At 36.8% G+C, this 16,357-nt stretch overlaps 4 protein-coding genes and 1 pseudogene across 5 annotated transcripts; 3 read left to right on the forward strand and 2 right to left on the reverse strand.

Moving 5' to 3' along the window:
- The first annotated feature begins 302 nt into the window (after positions 1 to 302).
- LOC111452074 lies at positions 303 to 5,423 on the forward strand. 2 transcript variants are annotated; one of them, XM_023092610.1, is made up of 12 exons: positions 303 to 792; positions 884 to 981; positions 1,119 to 1,205; positions 1,309 to 1,477; positions 2,700 to 3,272; positions 3,469 to 3,620; positions 3,705 to 3,902; positions 3,976 to 4,066; positions 4,152 to 4,320; positions 4,570 to 4,680; positions 4,768 to 4,864; positions 5,082 to 5,423. In XM_023092610.1, the coding sequence occupies exons 1-12, from the start codon at positions 667 to 669 to the stop codon at positions 5,158 to 5,160; spliced, it is 1,950 nt and encodes a 649-aa protein (XP_022948378.1). In that variant the 5' UTR covers positions 303 to 666; the 3' UTR covers positions 5,161 to 5,423. The 2 variants fall into 2 exon arrangements, with proteins under 2 accessions (XP_022948378.1, XP_022948379.1); XM_023092611.1 differs by having other exon boundaries at positions 2,781 to 3,272.
- Positions 5,424 to 5,654: 231 nt separating this feature from the next.
- LOC111452516 lies at positions 5,655 to 6,401 on the forward strand (annotated as a pseudogene).
- Positions 6,402 to 6,474: 73 nt separating this feature from the next.
- On the reverse strand, positions 6,475 to 10,493 carry LOC111452071 (LRR receptor-like serine/threonine-protein kinase RPK2). The gene has a single exon (XM_023092601.1). The coding sequence runs from the start codon at positions 10,194 to 10,196 to the stop codon at positions 6,795 to 6,797; it is 3,402 nt and encodes a 1,133-aa protein (XP_022948369.1). The 5' UTR covers positions 10,197 to 10,493; the 3' UTR covers positions 6,475 to 6,794.
- Positions 10,494 to 11,789: 1,296 nt separating this feature from the next.
- Positions 11,790 to 12,720, forward strand: LOC111452081 (protein CHLORORESPIRATORY REDUCTION 7, chloroplastic). The gene is made up of 3 exons (XM_023092622.1): positions 11,790 to 11,908; positions 11,990 to 12,096; positions 12,314 to 12,720. The coding sequence occupies exons 1-3, from the start codon at positions 11,830 to 11,832 to the stop codon at positions 12,587 to 12,589; spliced, it is 462 nt and encodes a 153-aa protein (XP_022948390.1). The 5' UTR covers positions 11,790 to 11,829; the 3' UTR covers positions 12,590 to 12,720.
- Positions 12,721 to 13,020: 300 nt separating this feature from the next.
- On the reverse strand, positions 13,021 to 13,943 carry LOC111452080. The gene is made up of 3 exons (XM_023092621.1): positions 13,442 to 13,943; positions 13,279 to 13,363; positions 13,021 to 13,182 (listed from the first exon to the last, which is right to left on the reverse strand). The coding sequence occupies exons 1-3, from the start codon at positions 13,837 to 13,839 to the stop codon at positions 13,141 to 13,143; spliced, it is 525 nt and encodes a 174-aa protein (XP_022948389.1). The 5' UTR covers positions 13,840 to 13,943; the 3' UTR covers positions 13,021 to 13,140.
- Positions 13,944 to 16,357: the final 2,414 nt, after the last annotated feature.

Consider the following 16,357-nt stretch of genomic DNA (forward strand, 5'->3'; position numbering starts at 1 on the left):
CTTACCCTATCATATTACTATCTTGAGTAATCGACTTACTCTATCACACTACCGCAGTACAAACATCTTTAATCATTTATGTAAAATTTTTAATAAAAATAAAATAGCACGGTACAAACATATATTAATTTATTAATATATTTTTAAAAATCAACAATAAATTGGAATTTGTTGGGTGAACTAAAATTAATTGTATGAAACAATTTAATCTAAATTTAGTGGGCGTAGATTGCGTTATTTAAGTTAATTAGGTGTTTTGAACACTAAACCCTAGACTTTAAAGTCCAAGTAAAAGCCGGAACGAGTCCAAGTAAGATTAACATTAACTCACCCAGCCTGTTCAAAATCGTGTTCAGGAGAACCCAAATTTCTGTAGCGAATTCAGATCTTCAAAAGTGGCGGGAGTTCTTTAATTGCCTCAAAGATTTCTTTTCAAACTCAGTTTTCGCTCTCCATTTTTTTCCCGCCGGAACGGAAGAATATCTAGAACAAATAACACCCGCCAATCGGGAAATGCAACCCCTGCTTCCTCCCTAGCGTCTTCGAACTCCCCAAAGGCCAACACCATTTGTTCAACAGATCATTTCCAAGAAACCCCACCATTTGTTGCCTGTTTCTCAATCTGGGTTTCGAAGATTTTGATCTGAACTGAACGACAACGACTTAATGGGGAGCAAGAAAAGGGTTGCTGCCGATAACAACGAGCACAGAGCCAAACGGACGAAGTCTCCTGGAGTTCGAGTCATCGGGGGCCGGATCTACGATTCTGAGAACGGAAAAACTTGTCATCAAGTAATTTTTTCAAACTCTGATTACCTTTGTTGTTCAGTGTTTAGTTTTTTGGAATGTCGATTATTTCTCATGGTTTTTGTTAATGCTGTAGTGCCGACAAAAAACTATGGATCTTGCTGCATCCTGTATGAACATGAAGGGGGACAAGCTGTGCACCATAAAATTCTGTCATAAATGCCTTATAAACAGGTTACATTGTTGATTTCGTGTATTTATGGTCTTTACATTTTTGGGTTTCACTTGTTTTTAGTATATATGGTGCTAAAAAGTTGTGTGAGGTTTCCATCTGTGCTCGTATTGAATGAATTTCTTGGAAACTATATCAGATATGGGGAGAAAGCAGAAGAGGTGATGCTTAAGGGAGACTGGAAATGTCCCAGATGCAGAGGGCTTTGCAATTGCAGCGTTTGCATGTAAATCTGGAATTGTGATCCTTATTCCTATCTGAATCCGTTTTTATTAGAAGTTTTTTAGATTGAATGATCATATGATCTAATTGAGAATAATCATTTTCAGGAAGAAAAAAGGTCTTAAGCCGACTGGTTTGTTAGTACACACAGCCAAAGCAACTGGGTATTCTTCTGTCTCAGAAATGCTTCTAGTGAATGGTTCTGAGTGTCTAGATCATGCTAAGGATACGACATTCGAAGTTGCTTCACCAAACAAGCACGCCTCTGAAGACGAGGTTTGATTTTGTTTAGTTGGTTGTTGTTATTGTCTTTTTTCACCGTGATATGTAAATGCTATGGGTGTATTTCTCAATGTTATTGGAAAAATGTTGGCTTGAAGTTTTATCACGACTCTCCACAATGATATGATATTGTCCACTTTGAGCATAAGCTCTCATGGCTTTGCTTTGGGCTTCCACCAAAAGGCCTCATATCAATGGAGATAGTATTCCTCACTTATAAACCCATGATCTTCCACTAAATTAACCAAGGTGGGACTCACTCCCAATAATCCTCAATCCTCAACAATCCTCCCCTCGAACAAAGTACACTATAAGCCTCCCCTGAGGCTTATGGAGCTCTCGAATAGCCTCCCCTTAATCGAGGCTTGACTCCTTTCTCTGGAGCCCTCTAACAAAGTACACCCTTTGTTCGACACTTTAGTCACTCTTGACTACACCTTCGAGGCTCACAATTCTTTGTTCGATATTTGAGGATTCTATTTACATGGCTAAGTTTAGGGCATGACTTTGATACTACGTTAGGAATCATGACTCTCCACAATGGTATGATATTGTCCACTTTGAGCATAAGCTCTCATGGCTTTGTTTTGGGCTTCCACGTACCAATAGAGATAGTATTCCTCACTTATAAACCCATGATCTTCCACTAAATTAACCAAAGTGGGACTCACTCCCAATAATCCTCAATCCTCAACAATCTCACCGGAAACATTTTAGGTTTAGTTGGCTGATATCAATGATGGCTCTTTGTTTCTATTCACATATTAACATTTGAAGATCCTAAGATTTTACTTGAGATGCTCTTTGTGGCTTCTTTTGGTCTTTGGCCTTGCTTTTCAGTGGTTCCCTAGCGTCTGGGGTGATGTCTTCTTCAGGTTTTTGTTGGTGTGGCTTTCAGTGGGGTTTAATGACTGAAGTTTGTGATGCAATTGAGTTTATTTGATGCACTTGACCATATTCAATGCAACTTGGCTTCCACGTTGAAATCCTTCTCTTGAACTCATTACCTTGTGCTTATGCTTCTTAGATTCATATGACTTGGGCATGGGGCGTCTTTTCCCAGTGGCCTTTAGATTGTCTTATGTGGTGTGTTTCAGTACGTGTTTCTCTTGTTTCCTACCAAAGAAATGTATATGTTCCACAGGGTTTTTGCATTCCAGGTTTGGTTTCCATGCCTATGCTATTTTATTTACAAAGATCACATGCTTTCCAACAGGTGTCTGTCATGATTTCACCAAGGAACGAAGGGAAGGAAAATTCTTTAAATGGAAATAACGAATCGAACTTGAATTTGCAGAATCAAACTCCAAACTCTGAAAAAAAGGAGTTGAAGGACATGAAGCGTAAAGAACTGAAAGAAATAAGCAATGGAAATAAGGTTGATGTTAAATGCATAGAGGAAACTCTTAAGAAGCAAACTGAAGCAAATGGGACGAATGAATGTCTTTCCACGAAGAAAAAGAGCTCCAAAAAACGAGCCTCTGAGGATGCTGGAGAAAGGAATAGTTTGTGTCATGAGGACGCTTCTTGCCCTGTAATTACAGCTGAAGAATCGACAGAAGTAAAAGATTTGGATATTCACAAATATGCCAAGACATCAGAAGATGCTAAAAATAAAAGAACAAAGTTGAAAAACAAGCCACCTATGAATATTCAGAACAAGGAATTTGGTGCCTGTGTTCCTTTGCCTCCATGTTCTAAGTTAACCACAGTAGCAGATATTGAACTGACCACAGAAGATGTTGGCCATGCGTTGCAGTTTTTAGAATTCTGTGCAGCCTTTGGGAAGGTATGTGTATCATTTTTGGTTTCAGTTCATTTTTTTGAGATCAGTTTTAAGATTTATTGGAAGTACGAGTACTAAATTCAGGCATTTGAAAGTGTAACGACCAAAATGGAATTTTGACCCATTATCCTTTATGAGGAGTTCAGCTAGAGCACAGTACCATATCTGTTGATTGGTTTTCTTTTTCGTTCTTGGATAGGCTCTTAATTTAAAGAAAGGGCACGGTGCGTTAGTACTCAAAGACCTAACGCGGGAGAGAACTCCGAGAAGGGGGGGTCGAGTTCATGATTCACTGACTGTTCGATTTCATATTCAACTCCTTTCTCTGATATTGCAGGATATGGATGAAGAGTATGACTATAATAAGCTGAGGCTCTTATTTCTATTATTTGATTGGGCATACACTCTCTAATCTTAACCTCTATCTGTTCTTAGGTCTGCAATCTCTAGTCCCACAAATGACACAAGCTCATGGTTGCTGGATTTGAAGAAATGCATTTCTGCATCCTCATTTAAGATGAATGATCTCAAACCTGATTACTTTGATGGAGGAGACAATTGTTATGATGACTTAGACTTCTCTAAAAAGCTCAGACTATTGACTTACCTTTGTGATGAGGCTCTCAATACTACGTAAGTAAACCCATTCAACATGCTAATCTTTGATTGGGTTGGTTTTCAAATTTAATCTCTGTTTTCCTCCCAGAAAATTGAGAAACTGGATTGAAGAACAAAATGCTAACTTTGTGGAGAAACAAAAGGAAGTAAGAGAAAAACTTTCTGCGCTGAAGGATAAGGTAGCATAAGTTGGCAGTGACGTCTATAAAGCTTGTAAGTAATTTTCCTTCAAATTTAAACTAATTCCTCGTTGTTTGGTTACAGGAGAAACAGGCTAAGAACAAATTGAAAGATGAATTTGCCAAAGCTCTTATTGCCAAGAATGGTCTTCCCCTTTCGATCGCCGAGCATGATGCTATTGTTGCGCAAATAAAAAGAGACGTCGCTGAAGTTCAAGCTGAGAAGCTTGTTGCATTGGAATTGGCATCTAACAGTATGCTCTGGAACTTCTTTCTTGTTCTTGCCATCGTTATTATCATTATTATTATTATTATTATTATTATTATTTAGGTAGATTGGTGAGTCCCTCAGATCGTATAAAGTGTATTCAAATTCTTGTCTGAGCAAGAAAACTGTCACTAAATTAGTGTAATTGATCCCAGAGTTCTGTTCTTTAGTTGAAACTGAAGTAATGAATTTTGGTGTTCATATTTTAACCTGGAGGATATTGTTATTGTTGTAGAGAAACAAAGATCAGAAGCGACCAGGACAGTTCCCATCATTTTGGATGTTAATGGTCGTGTGTTTTGGAAACTAAGAGGCTTTGCTGGCGAAGGGAACATTCTGCTACAAGGTTGGATAGCTGGGATGCCTGTATTCTCTAGATTTTGGTTTTTTTTTGTTAATAATTATAACAAAAGAAGTAATTTCTGAATGGTAGATATGGAAAGCTGGGAATCAGTCAATCCAAGCGAAAAGTGGTCTATGTTTAAAGACGAGCAGAAACAAGAGATAGAAAAATACATTTCTTCTTTAAGGTCAGTGTTACATTCCAATTCATTTCTTCTACAGTTACTGCTTATGAGATCATGATTTTTTGGGATTAAGATGTTAATTTCCCGTCTTTCGCTGCAACGAACACATTTTTCTGGATTTCACCAATTAGTGCTATAGAGCTTCCTAAAGATCCTATAGAGTTTGCTGCTTAAGATGTTTTGTTTTGTTTTGTTTTTGTTTTGAATTGGATTAATCCAGGTTGAAGAGGCCTCCTAGGTTAGTGGAAGTACCTCAAACTCTTCCAGATGGAGGTATTGAGGCAGCTTCAGTGTGTTGAAATTTGGCATCTGTTTTTTGTTTTAGGAGCAGATTGCCTAAGCAAATGACTTGAAACAAGATTTAGTTTCCATTTACTTATGTTCTAAGATGGGATATATCCATTTCCTCTATTTTGTAACTTGAGATGAGCTTACTTCACAGTTACTTTACCAAAAAAAATTAAAAAAAGGATAACCTCAGCTACTCTTGGCTGTATTTTTGTACACTTGCTATGAACTTGTTCCCTCCCAAATCATGATTTGGTATTTTGATATAATTTAGGACTTAACAAAGTTGTATATCTTCAAGCTGGAAAATCATATATCAACATATATTATGTTAACTGAAAACGTGAACGTACGGCTGGATTCAAAATGGCGATGCCTGTATAAATGTGAACATGTGGCTTCGGTTGAAGGATTCAACTAAATCCGAACCAAGAAGCTATTATCTTTGAACAGGTCGACTTTGATCCAAGGAGTTGTGGTTGTAATGGAGGATTCATAAAGGAAAATGATGGAATCACCACTCAGAACAACTATCCCTACTCTAATGTTTAGACGAATATTGTCGCACATTTGCAATGGTGAGTTTTATAATTTGTTAAGTGATTCGATTCTAAAATATGATTCAGTTCTTCCAAAAACTACCAAATTAAGTGTATGTTTTGTTTTGTTTGATGTTCAAGTAGATGGATTCACCGTGAGTAATGATTGATAGAATGAGGAAGTACCTGAAAACGACGAGAACGCTATGATGAAAGCCGTCGCACACCAATTGATTACAGTCGGCATAATAGCCGCCTCAAGATCGGATTTCCAATTGCGTAGTTGTCAATGGATGGAGTACGTAATTTGCATTTGTAAGGAGTATTCAAAGGTTATCGTGAAACATGGCTTAATACGGAGTGATGGCGATTGGCCACGGAACAACCAAAGACGGAATAGATTACTGGATCGCGAGTAACTCATGGAGAACTGGCTGGGGAGAGGATGGTTATCCTCACTCGAGATTACCCAAACCCTTGCATAAACAACCTACATATCATACGTGCTCCACGCTCGACCTCATCATAGTTCCAACTCATAATCTCATCATACTATTATGGACAGTATCAATCGAAACAAATTCTCTAATAAGAGATAGTTGGTTTGTTCTCAGTAGGCCTCATATCGTCATCGTGATTAAGGAGAGACATCCTCATGCATGCCAACCATTGGTTCCTTGTCTTTCATAATCATAAAAGTATAGACGCAGAATCTTAATGAACCCTTGTTGAAACAGGAATTGAAAGAGTTCAATTGTATTGGTTTTTATTAAACAAGAATCCATATGATATACAGAAGAGTGTGACATCATTTGAAGATGGAAGATATCTGCACATTTTTGTTCCTTTCTGCAGAATCATCAAACAGATCCCTCCCTTATCCACAAACCAACATTCTTGTTTGTTTATAGGAAAAAAGAAAAGGAAAATAATGGAATTTACAAGAGAAAATTTGAACTACAAATTTGGAACTCAACAAACCAACCTATGAGCCAAGGAGCAGTGCTTTTGCAGTCATCATACCAACAAAATACAAATTACAAGCTGCCTCTCTCTAATCTTCTAACAATTAACTATGTCAATAAATGGCTGTATCACCCTGCCTGCTAACATGACGGCGGTTGAAGCTGCTTAAGCCGCCGTACCACCTGCTTCATCGTCGGCCTCGTCGACAGAGAATCGACTGTACACACAACTGCTAAGTGTAATACTTCAACCAGATCATCATGGGGGCCTACCTCCCATAACCCTGATGTGAAGAATTCCTTGGCGCGTCCCTGTGGAAGCAGCATACATGCCCAAGCTACAATGTTAAAGCCATTACCGTACGAGGAAAACGAGGGATCTAGTGCTTTCTTGTCCGAGAGTAGCTCGAGAAGCACCACACCGTAACTGTACACGTCTGCTTTATCAGAGACACGACAAGTCATGGCGTATTCGGGAGCGACGTAGCCGAATGTTCCAGCCACACCTGTTGTAGCATGGGTTTCAGAAGTCCCAAGAAGCCTGGCCAATCCGAAATCAGATAGATAAGCATTGAAATCATCGTCTAATAGTATATTGCTCGGTTTCACGTCGCGGTGGAGGACTCGTGGTACGCACTGATCATGAAGATATGCAAGCGCACGGGCTATGTCCAGTGCAATCTTGTGAAGAATTCTCCAATCCACTGCTCTTGTAGATCTCTCCTGGATGAACTTTTCCAAATTACCTCCTGGCAAATAATTATATATCAAGAACATCTCTGTTTCACTGGCATGGTAACCAATTAAGGTGACGAGGTTCGGGTGGCGCAGCCTTCCAAGAGTTTTAATCTCTGCATCGAACTGTTGGACGCCTTGAAATCGACCAACAGCGAGGCGTTTTATTGCAAGTAGCACTCCCGATGCAATCTCTGCTTTGTAAGTTGCTCCAAACCCTCCACTGCCAATGCAGTTACTGGTATTAAAATTGTTCGTGGCACGCACGACATTCTCAAATGTCAAAGAAACCCCAATATCAGTAAAAACCGTGACTTCCCTTCTCATTGATCCAATTACTTTAGACCTCGAATTCCACTTTCGGGTATATAGAAACAGGATAATCAAAGCAATAAGAACAGAAACAATGGCGGAGGCGGATGTAATGGATGCTATCTCAATTGAATTGAAGCTGCCACCTCCACCGGTCTGCGGTACAACATCAGACGGTGAAGCTGCAAGACTACTCGGGTCGCCAACTGAACCTCGCATTTCAGACGATGGCACTGCCAGTGAAAACATATGGCACGATCGTAGGTACGGGTTCCCAATCGCACCACTACATTTAATCATGTTGTTTGATGGCAATGAACCAGACAAGTTATTGAATGACACATTAAATGCAGAGAGTGTAGTAACATTTGCCAAACCAGAGGGAACCTGTCCAGAGAGTGAATTATTGCTGAGCAGCAGAACTTTTAGGCCTCTCAATTTAACAAGATCGACTGGAATTCCACCTGAAAGATCGTTATACGAAAGATCAAGCAACTCCAAAGCCTGCAACTTTCCGAAGGTCGAGGGTATAGAACCATTAAAGCTATTGCCAGCCAAACAAAGGTACTTTAAACCAGCAATCTGTCCGAGAGAGGCCGGTATGTGATACTGAAACTTGTTCCAACTCAGGTTCAGGTGATTCAGAGCTAATAGATCACCAAAGCTGGGAGGTACCTCGCCAGTCATCTGATTACCAGATGCATCCAAGAACTTAAGAGAACCACAGTTTTTACCAATTGACTTAGAAAATGGACCAGATATCTTGTTATTGCTAACATTGAAGATCAGTCCTCCCATATCCTCACATTTCTCAAATATACTATCAGGGAATGGCCCGGTGAGCTTATTACCACCCACAAGATAAGCATAAACAGTTTTCTTACCCAGTCTTTCACGTGGAATTGGAAACGACAGAAGATTTCCTGTAAAGTTATTCTCCCCTAAGTTATGTACTATCAGGTCATCATCTCCAAGAAATTCAAAAGGGGTTGCACCTCGAATACTAGTGGTAAAAAACGCAAGATATCGAGATGATGGATCATCAAGATCCAAATATCCCCTTGAAAATAACATCGGTGGCGAGCAATCATTGCCACAGAACACAGGAATATCTCCAATAAAGTGGTTACCACTAAGATCAAACAGAGACATATAAGGAACTGGAAGGTTTTTATCGAGCTCACCAGAAAGCCGGTTGGAGCTTAAATCAAGGACTTTGAGCTTTTTGCAGACGCTAAGCTCACTAGGAAGCTCCCCATAAAGGTAATTACCAGCTAAGTTAATCATCTCCAAGCTTTCACACTTACCCCATTTGGAAGGGAATCTGCCTTCGAGATTTGAATTAGGAGCCCACAGTATCTTCAGCTTTGGAAGGGTTGTTATCGACTCAGGTATACCGCCTGCAAAATAGTTAAAACCATCATCACTAAGTTCGTCTTCGTCTGTGTAATTGATCTTCGGAATTGGATCGAAGAGATTCGAGAGCACAAGAACAGACAACTGCTGGCAGTTTCCCAGCTGAGACGGTATCGGACCACTGAGGCTGTTCCTTGAAAGATCAAGCACTTCTAGCTTCTGTAACTTAGCAATGTCAGCTGGAATGGCTTCCTCCAACATATTAGAATACAGCAACAGTGTCTTCAACTGATTGCAATTTCCTAAATTTCTTGGAATCCCACTGACCAAATAATTACCAGAGAGGTCGAGATGCTCAAGCTTTCCACAGTTATTTCCAAGCTCACTCGGAATGGTTCCTGAAAAAAGATTCAAAGACAAGTAGAGCCCTCTCAATCGACCAACAAACTGTGGAATTATCCCATTCAATCGATTTCCAGCTAAATTCAAGATCTCTAAACTCGCACAACCCGAAAGCGAGCTAGGAATCTCACCAGTAAGCCTATTGAATCCAAGATTAAGAACCCGCAACTTGCTCAGTCTAAGGAAATCATCACGAAGCACCCCAGTTACAGAGTTTCCTTCCAGATCAAGAACCTCAAGGTTCTCCAATCCAAAAATTCCAGGAGGAATTTCGCCTTCAAAACCATTAAACGGAAGCGACAAAGACCTAAGCTCAGTGAGCTTCCCGATCACCGGCGGAATCTTCCCAATCAGTGAGCCTCTAATACCCACACAACCCCTCCTAATTCCAAGCCCATAAAGAGGAAATTTAGAAGAATCAGAGCACAAATGACCTCCACCGCCATTCCCGGAAATGTTGAGTGACACAACCCGAGAATTCAAGTCGCAAGAAACGCCAAACCAGACACAGCAATCAGACCCACTCGCAGTCCAACTCGCAAGCAACCCCGATGGATCAGAAACAGCATTTTTGAACTGAAGAAGCACCGATTTATCTGAATCGCCCAAAATAACTTCAGTCTGAAATAAAATAACGAAGCAGAAAAGCAAAAAGAACTTGGAAGTAAGTATCGGCGAAGTGTTTATACAAGAAGAGAACCATTTGATCACTGCAAACGACAACAAAGAGGTACCCATTCCCGAACCCCCCCCTTCGGAAGGGCCTGCTAGGAGAAAGAAAAAAAAAAGTTAAAAAAAAAAAACTAGCTTTCCAGAAGAAAATGAAGACAACGTCCAAAAAAGAAGAGAATCGTGTGAGAAGGTGAGGGAGAAGAAGAGCAAGAGGTCTGAGAACCCTAACCCTAACCCTAACCCTAACCCTAATTCTATTCTGGTTCAAGAAAACAGGAAAGGCAAAGGGAGGACGAAGGAGAGTCTTGGAGAGAGAAGATTCATTTTCAAACTGTGTTCTTTTACAGAATACGCGTTTTTCATTTTCTTCTCTTTTTTTTTAATTTTATTTTATTTTATTTTCCCCTTCGTATTTAATTTCTACGGGAGAGATATAAATTTGGGCCACCGGACATACCAGTAAAAGTGGGCTCCACTGGGGTCAATATAAATGAATTGAGAATTTGACGAATTAAAATTTCACTTTTTTTAATTATTATTTTATTAATAATATTTTTATCCGTTGAATTATATTTAAATTAAATAGGTGGAAATAAAATTGAAATTTTTGTAACGTTTTAATAAAAATGAAAATTGGACCAATTATGTAGAACGACAAGATTTTTGTAAAATTTAGTTAAAGAAAGAGAGATTCCCATAGCTTTTTGCCACGTGGGAGTTCATCCACAACCCAAATGTGGGGACCACACAACTCCTTAATACTTTCCTTTTTCATTATTATTATTATTATTTTAATTTTTTTTTTTTTTATTGATGGAGTTTGATGTTAGGGGTAATGAGGTCCAGGAAAGATAGGGCCCATGCCCTTAAAAGCCCATTGGTCATTTGTTGACTTATATTTCACCACGTTGACTTGTTTGACTTCGGAAATTACAAAGACTTTTAGGCTTTCCATTTTCCTCTTTTTTGCAATCAACTTTGAAATTGTCTTCCAAAATAAATTTAAACAATATATTTGGTTTCCCATACTTCAATGGACGTTGATGTAAAGCGAGAACGTTCACGGAAGAATTCCAAAAATTGAAGCTTTAAATGAGATGTGAGCTATAAAATGTGTGGTTCTTACGGGTGGGAGAGAGCGAGAAGCTTCCTCACGAGTAGTCGTAGGTTAGAGGTCACATCTTTTTTTAAGTTACATTTGAGTTAGTGATTTGTTGTTTCATATACTCCGGAGTTATAACCCTTGATTTGACACTGGATTACTTTTAGGGTTTATTTGAATATTACTTTTAATTAGAGATATTAATGGGTATGACCAGTAAGAGATAGATTTTTTCTTTTTTCTTATTTTTTTTGTCTCATCCCACAAAATTCTCTATTTATCTTTTATAGGGATCCTAATAGAATTCTCGAGTTTAACAATTAAAAATAAAAAAAAATCTAGTAAAATATTTTATTAAATATCATCATGGACAAATATTCTAAAATAAACAATATACAAATTTTAAAATTTTATTTTCATTTGGTATTTTAATAAACTTTTTATGAATTGGAAATACGAGGGTAAAATGGTAAATAAGAAGAAATTCGAGGGCAAACAGTGGAAAGAAGCTGAACAAAACAGCTTGGTGAGTGTTAAAGCATTATCCCCAAGAAACCAACGAGGGTTTGTTTGAGTTGAAGCTTCGGAGTTCATCAAATGGAGAGGGCAGCTCTTCACAAGCACTTCCAGAGCTTCAATGGAATAATTTCTTATTCCAATTCTACCCTCTACCCATGTACGAAATTACCCTTTTCTTTTCTTCTATTTTATTTCCAGATTTTCATTTTTTTTTTTCTCCATTTTTTTTGGAGTACAGTGAGAAGACGAAGAACAGAACAGCAGAACTCAAAATGCTTGTCGGGTGCTTCTTCCTTTCTTCTTCCCAAGCTGCCTACTGCCTCCAAACATCAGCAACGAATCAAGGTTTATCCAATTTCACTGTTTTTATGGCTTTTTTTCTTACCATTTTCAAATGGAAACGAAGTATGCGTTGGATGATAAAAGTCCCACGTCAGCAAATTTAGGGAATGACAGTGGGTTAAAGCCATGAGAGCTTATACTCAAAGCGGATAATATCATACCATTGTGAAGAGTCGTGTTCGTCTAACCGTATGAACTAATTGTTACGAGGGATGTTTAGGTATATGCGAGTAGTAGAAGAAGAAGAGCAAATGAAAGTAGTGATACGTATGTGCTTTTGGAGCCTGGAGAAGATGAGAAATTCGTCTCCAAACAAGAATTGGAAGCCATTTTGAAAGGTTGGCTTCAAAATTGGCCAGGAGAAGCTCTTCCACCTGATCTTCAACGCTTTGATTCCATTGAGGAAGCTGTTTCTTTCTTGGTTAAGTTTGTTTGTGAACTCGAAATCGATGGAGATATCGGTTCCATTCAATGGTATCAAGTTCGTCTCGAGTGATTCTTCGCACTTTATAACCCTCTTGACAAGAAAATTTGATTGGATTTTTTAAGTAAACGGACAATGGACTATGCATCTCCTATACATATATTGACATTTATTGAATTCATAGCTCTTGTTTATTGGGTTCATCTCTCCTTTATTTAGTTCATGGAACATTAATGTTTCTATGTTTATATAAAAAATTGTCTAAGATGGTTAAGATGTATTAAGTGTCTATTTAGTGACCATGGAAAAATTTTGTCGAGAGATACTACAGCAAGAGACACTTTGATTATTGAGATTTGTTGCTACATGTGAATGTAAGAGAATTTCTTCTTCTCCGAACCACGTAAGTCTTTGTATGTTTTTGTTAAATTTTCGTTTTTGGGTGTTTGAGTATGATCGATGTTGCTTCCACTTCCATTACAAGATTCAATGACTTGTCTCGACACAAGGATGATTTAATACAATTAAATTCATAAAGAATCATAAAGAAGTGATACAAGAAGCAATGGAAATGAAAAGAGAAGAACCCATGAAATTTTTGAGGCCCATAAGAACACATTTATTCAGCTATGAAGACTCATCTCTGAAATTCTGAGCTCATGCATCTGCATCAACAGAACAAGAACACAAAACCCTTCAAACATCTTAATCTAAAAGAATGAAAAATTATAACAAAGAGTAAGAGAAAGAAGACAGCTAACCTTGGAAGGGACAGCCCCTTTCCTGGTTCTGGCGAGAAGGCCTTTGGTGATAGGCGACATCATCAAATCTGTCGGACTTGTATACCTACAACAACGAATCCCCACTTTCAAATTCACCATTTTTCACATCGGACACCAAAAACTCACACTTCTAAGCCATTACCTTTCGTGATATTTGAATGCTTTCGGCACTTTCAGCCGATTCGGAGTACCATTCTTGGGCAATGCAATGCCCCCTCTTTGTTTAGCTTCTCCAGCCACGTTCGGGCTCTTCGGCACCTTCAATCGATCCATCATCAAACCATTTACAGGGACCAAAATCCTCTGTTTTTCCTCTGTTTTCTCATCTGGGGTTGGCGTTTTACACTCACATTTCGAACTTTCCATTTGGTCTTGGCCTTTTCCCTTCTTCTCTCGATCTGGGGTTCCGTTTATGGGCGTTTCAAGTTCTCGGGTCGCCGTCGTTTCGCCGGCGCCGGAAGTTTCAGATTGTTGTTCGGAATCTACAGGTTTTGACTGAGTTGGGGTTGTGGGAATGGTTGGTTCAGTCGCAATCTCCATGGGAACCGATGAGCTTCGAGGGATTACAGATAATCGAAAGGGAAATGAAGAAGAAAAGTGAAGATTCAGTGGGAATTTGAGCTATGATGAATTGGATTAGGTGAGAGTTATTTAATGGGAAAACAGAGAAGTGAACGTTGGGGAAGATGGGGAGAAAAAGGTAACAAACAAAAATAAATTTCAACGGTCGATTTTAGCCGAAAAAGAGAGTTTTGACCATTTTCTGTATTCAAAATAAAGTTTGGGCTTCTATTTGGGCTTGTTATCTTCCAGAAGGCCCAACTAAGCCCATTTTCAATCTCAAGCTCAACCTGTCAACATCAGCGATAAAGTTTAAATACTTTCAACTTTCCACTTTTTCTCCAAAAAAAAAAATAATAATAATAACTAATTTTAAATTTAAAAAAATACTATTAAGATTATTTTAGATAGAAATGGTTAATATTTTATTTTAAAAATATTCAATAAAGTATAGTTGGTGTCTTATCTATTCTATAATTTTAGAAGAATAATAATTTTTTTTTATTAGGCGAACAATAAAATTTATATTTCAAATTAAAATATTCTATAATACTACAAATTTGGTTTATTAAAATAATAATAATAATAAATGAGCTTTTTTTTTTTCTTTCTTTTTTTAATTAATATTTTATACTAAAATTGGGTCTTTTTATTGGTCATCAAAAGATACACTCTGAATTTTACAATATTTTGTCGTATATAAATATCTCAGATAAAATCGGTAGACCCCCTTCCCTACATCGGTCTTAACAGTTTAGGTAAAAAAAAAATTGACTATTAGGTGAATCAATTTTATCTTAAAACAATTTTGACCATTAGGTGAATCAATTTTATCCTAAATTATTAAATTCAATCATAAATTTATTTTTACGAAGATTACGAGCAATTTTGAGTTAAATAGTTTAGTGAGTATTATGATACGGAAACAAAATGATATCTTAATTAAAAACTCATGATATGATATAATTATAGAGTTTTTGTTTATTTGAACCAAACTCGACTTAAATAAGTTTATAACCCAATTTAAATCGTTTGATGGCCGAGACATCCAAAAAAAATTTAACACTCATACCCTATAAAAAAAATTACGGTTTGGGGTAAAAAAAAAATGATATTTATTGCAAAGGGAGTGGTTGGAAGTGTTTATTAAATGCTATTTCACCCCATTTTTCTTCCATTATTCGAAGAGCCTTAATTACAAATATTATAAAAATAAAAATAATTATAATTATGTTATTTAATTTTGTGTGTTCCATTCAAAATGGTTTAGGTATGGTCAAATCCCTACAAAATGATTCCTTTCATGGTTTTGTTTCAATAAAGAAACAACAAAAAACAAAGCTACTCAAACCCGCAAAGGGGAAAGGATCCTTCCATGGGAGATGGGACAACATTGTCTTTATTCTTATTACCTACTTTATTCATTTTTAGGTTTGTGTCCGTTTTATCTCGCACTCCATCGATATGGGTCGAAAAAAAAGGAAACACAGTGATGGGGTTTCTCTCGATCTTGGCATACTGATTGAGAGCGTATTAAATATGATTTCTGTTTGGTGTAATTTTGAGTTGACGTATTGGAAATTTTTTAAAAATTAATTAGTTTATTAATTATAAAATTAAATTTGTATGAATAAAACCCCGCATTTTTACTACTATTTCCGTCTCAAACCCTAAAATTAACCTTACAAAACTATTTTCATCACTCGAGACTAATGATCATGAAGGCATCATGGTTAAAAAAATATTTAAAATAATTAAAAGTTACTGTTTATATCAATAAAGTGCACATTTATGTTCGGTAACTCGATCATAGAAACTCCAATATTAAACGTATTTGCCTTCAATCCTATTTTGGACACAAAATGTTCGGGTCATTCTCAAATAATGTCACGTAACTTTATATTCAATATATATATATTAGAATAATTTTAAAATAGTAAAATTTTAAAAGGTAGAAAAGTAAGAAAGAAACAAAAGAAAAGATTTAGTTGAAAGTTCCCATTTGGTAAAAAGTATCATATTACTTTTAGATAAATGGATTAATAATTACACGTGGAATCAATTAAACTAAGCTTTGCCAAACAAAAAAAAAAAAAACTTTTTTTCCTAATTCTGAAAAAATAAAATTTGTTAGCAAAATTAAACCCTTCATTTATCACAACTACCAAACATTGCCTTATTTGAAATTACATTATCTTTTATTTATTATTTTTATAATAAAATAAAATAAAATACGCATTTATTAGGCACCTTTGCTACAAATTCGATTTTTTTTAAAATTATTTTTAGTTAAATTCTCTAAAATTCTTTGTATTTATGTGACAAGTTCTCAAAATTAAAAAATTATGTCTATTTTATTTTGTTTTAAAATATTTTTTTAAAAAACAATCTAATAGTCTAATAAATCTCTAAATTATTTTAATTTTTTTTTTGAATTTGTATCTTTTTATTTTACATTTTTTAAAAATTTATAAAACCTACGAGATACATAACTCAA

Source organism: Cucurbita moschata, unplaced genomic scaffold (assembly GCF_002738365.1).
Source record: "Cucurbita moschata cultivar Rifu unplaced genomic scaffold, Cmos_1.0 Cmo_Scf00014, whole genome shotgun sequence".
NCBI classification, from domain to species: Eukaryota; Viridiplantae; Streptophyta; class Magnoliopsida; order Cucurbitales; family Cucurbitaceae; genus Cucurbita; species Cucurbita moschata.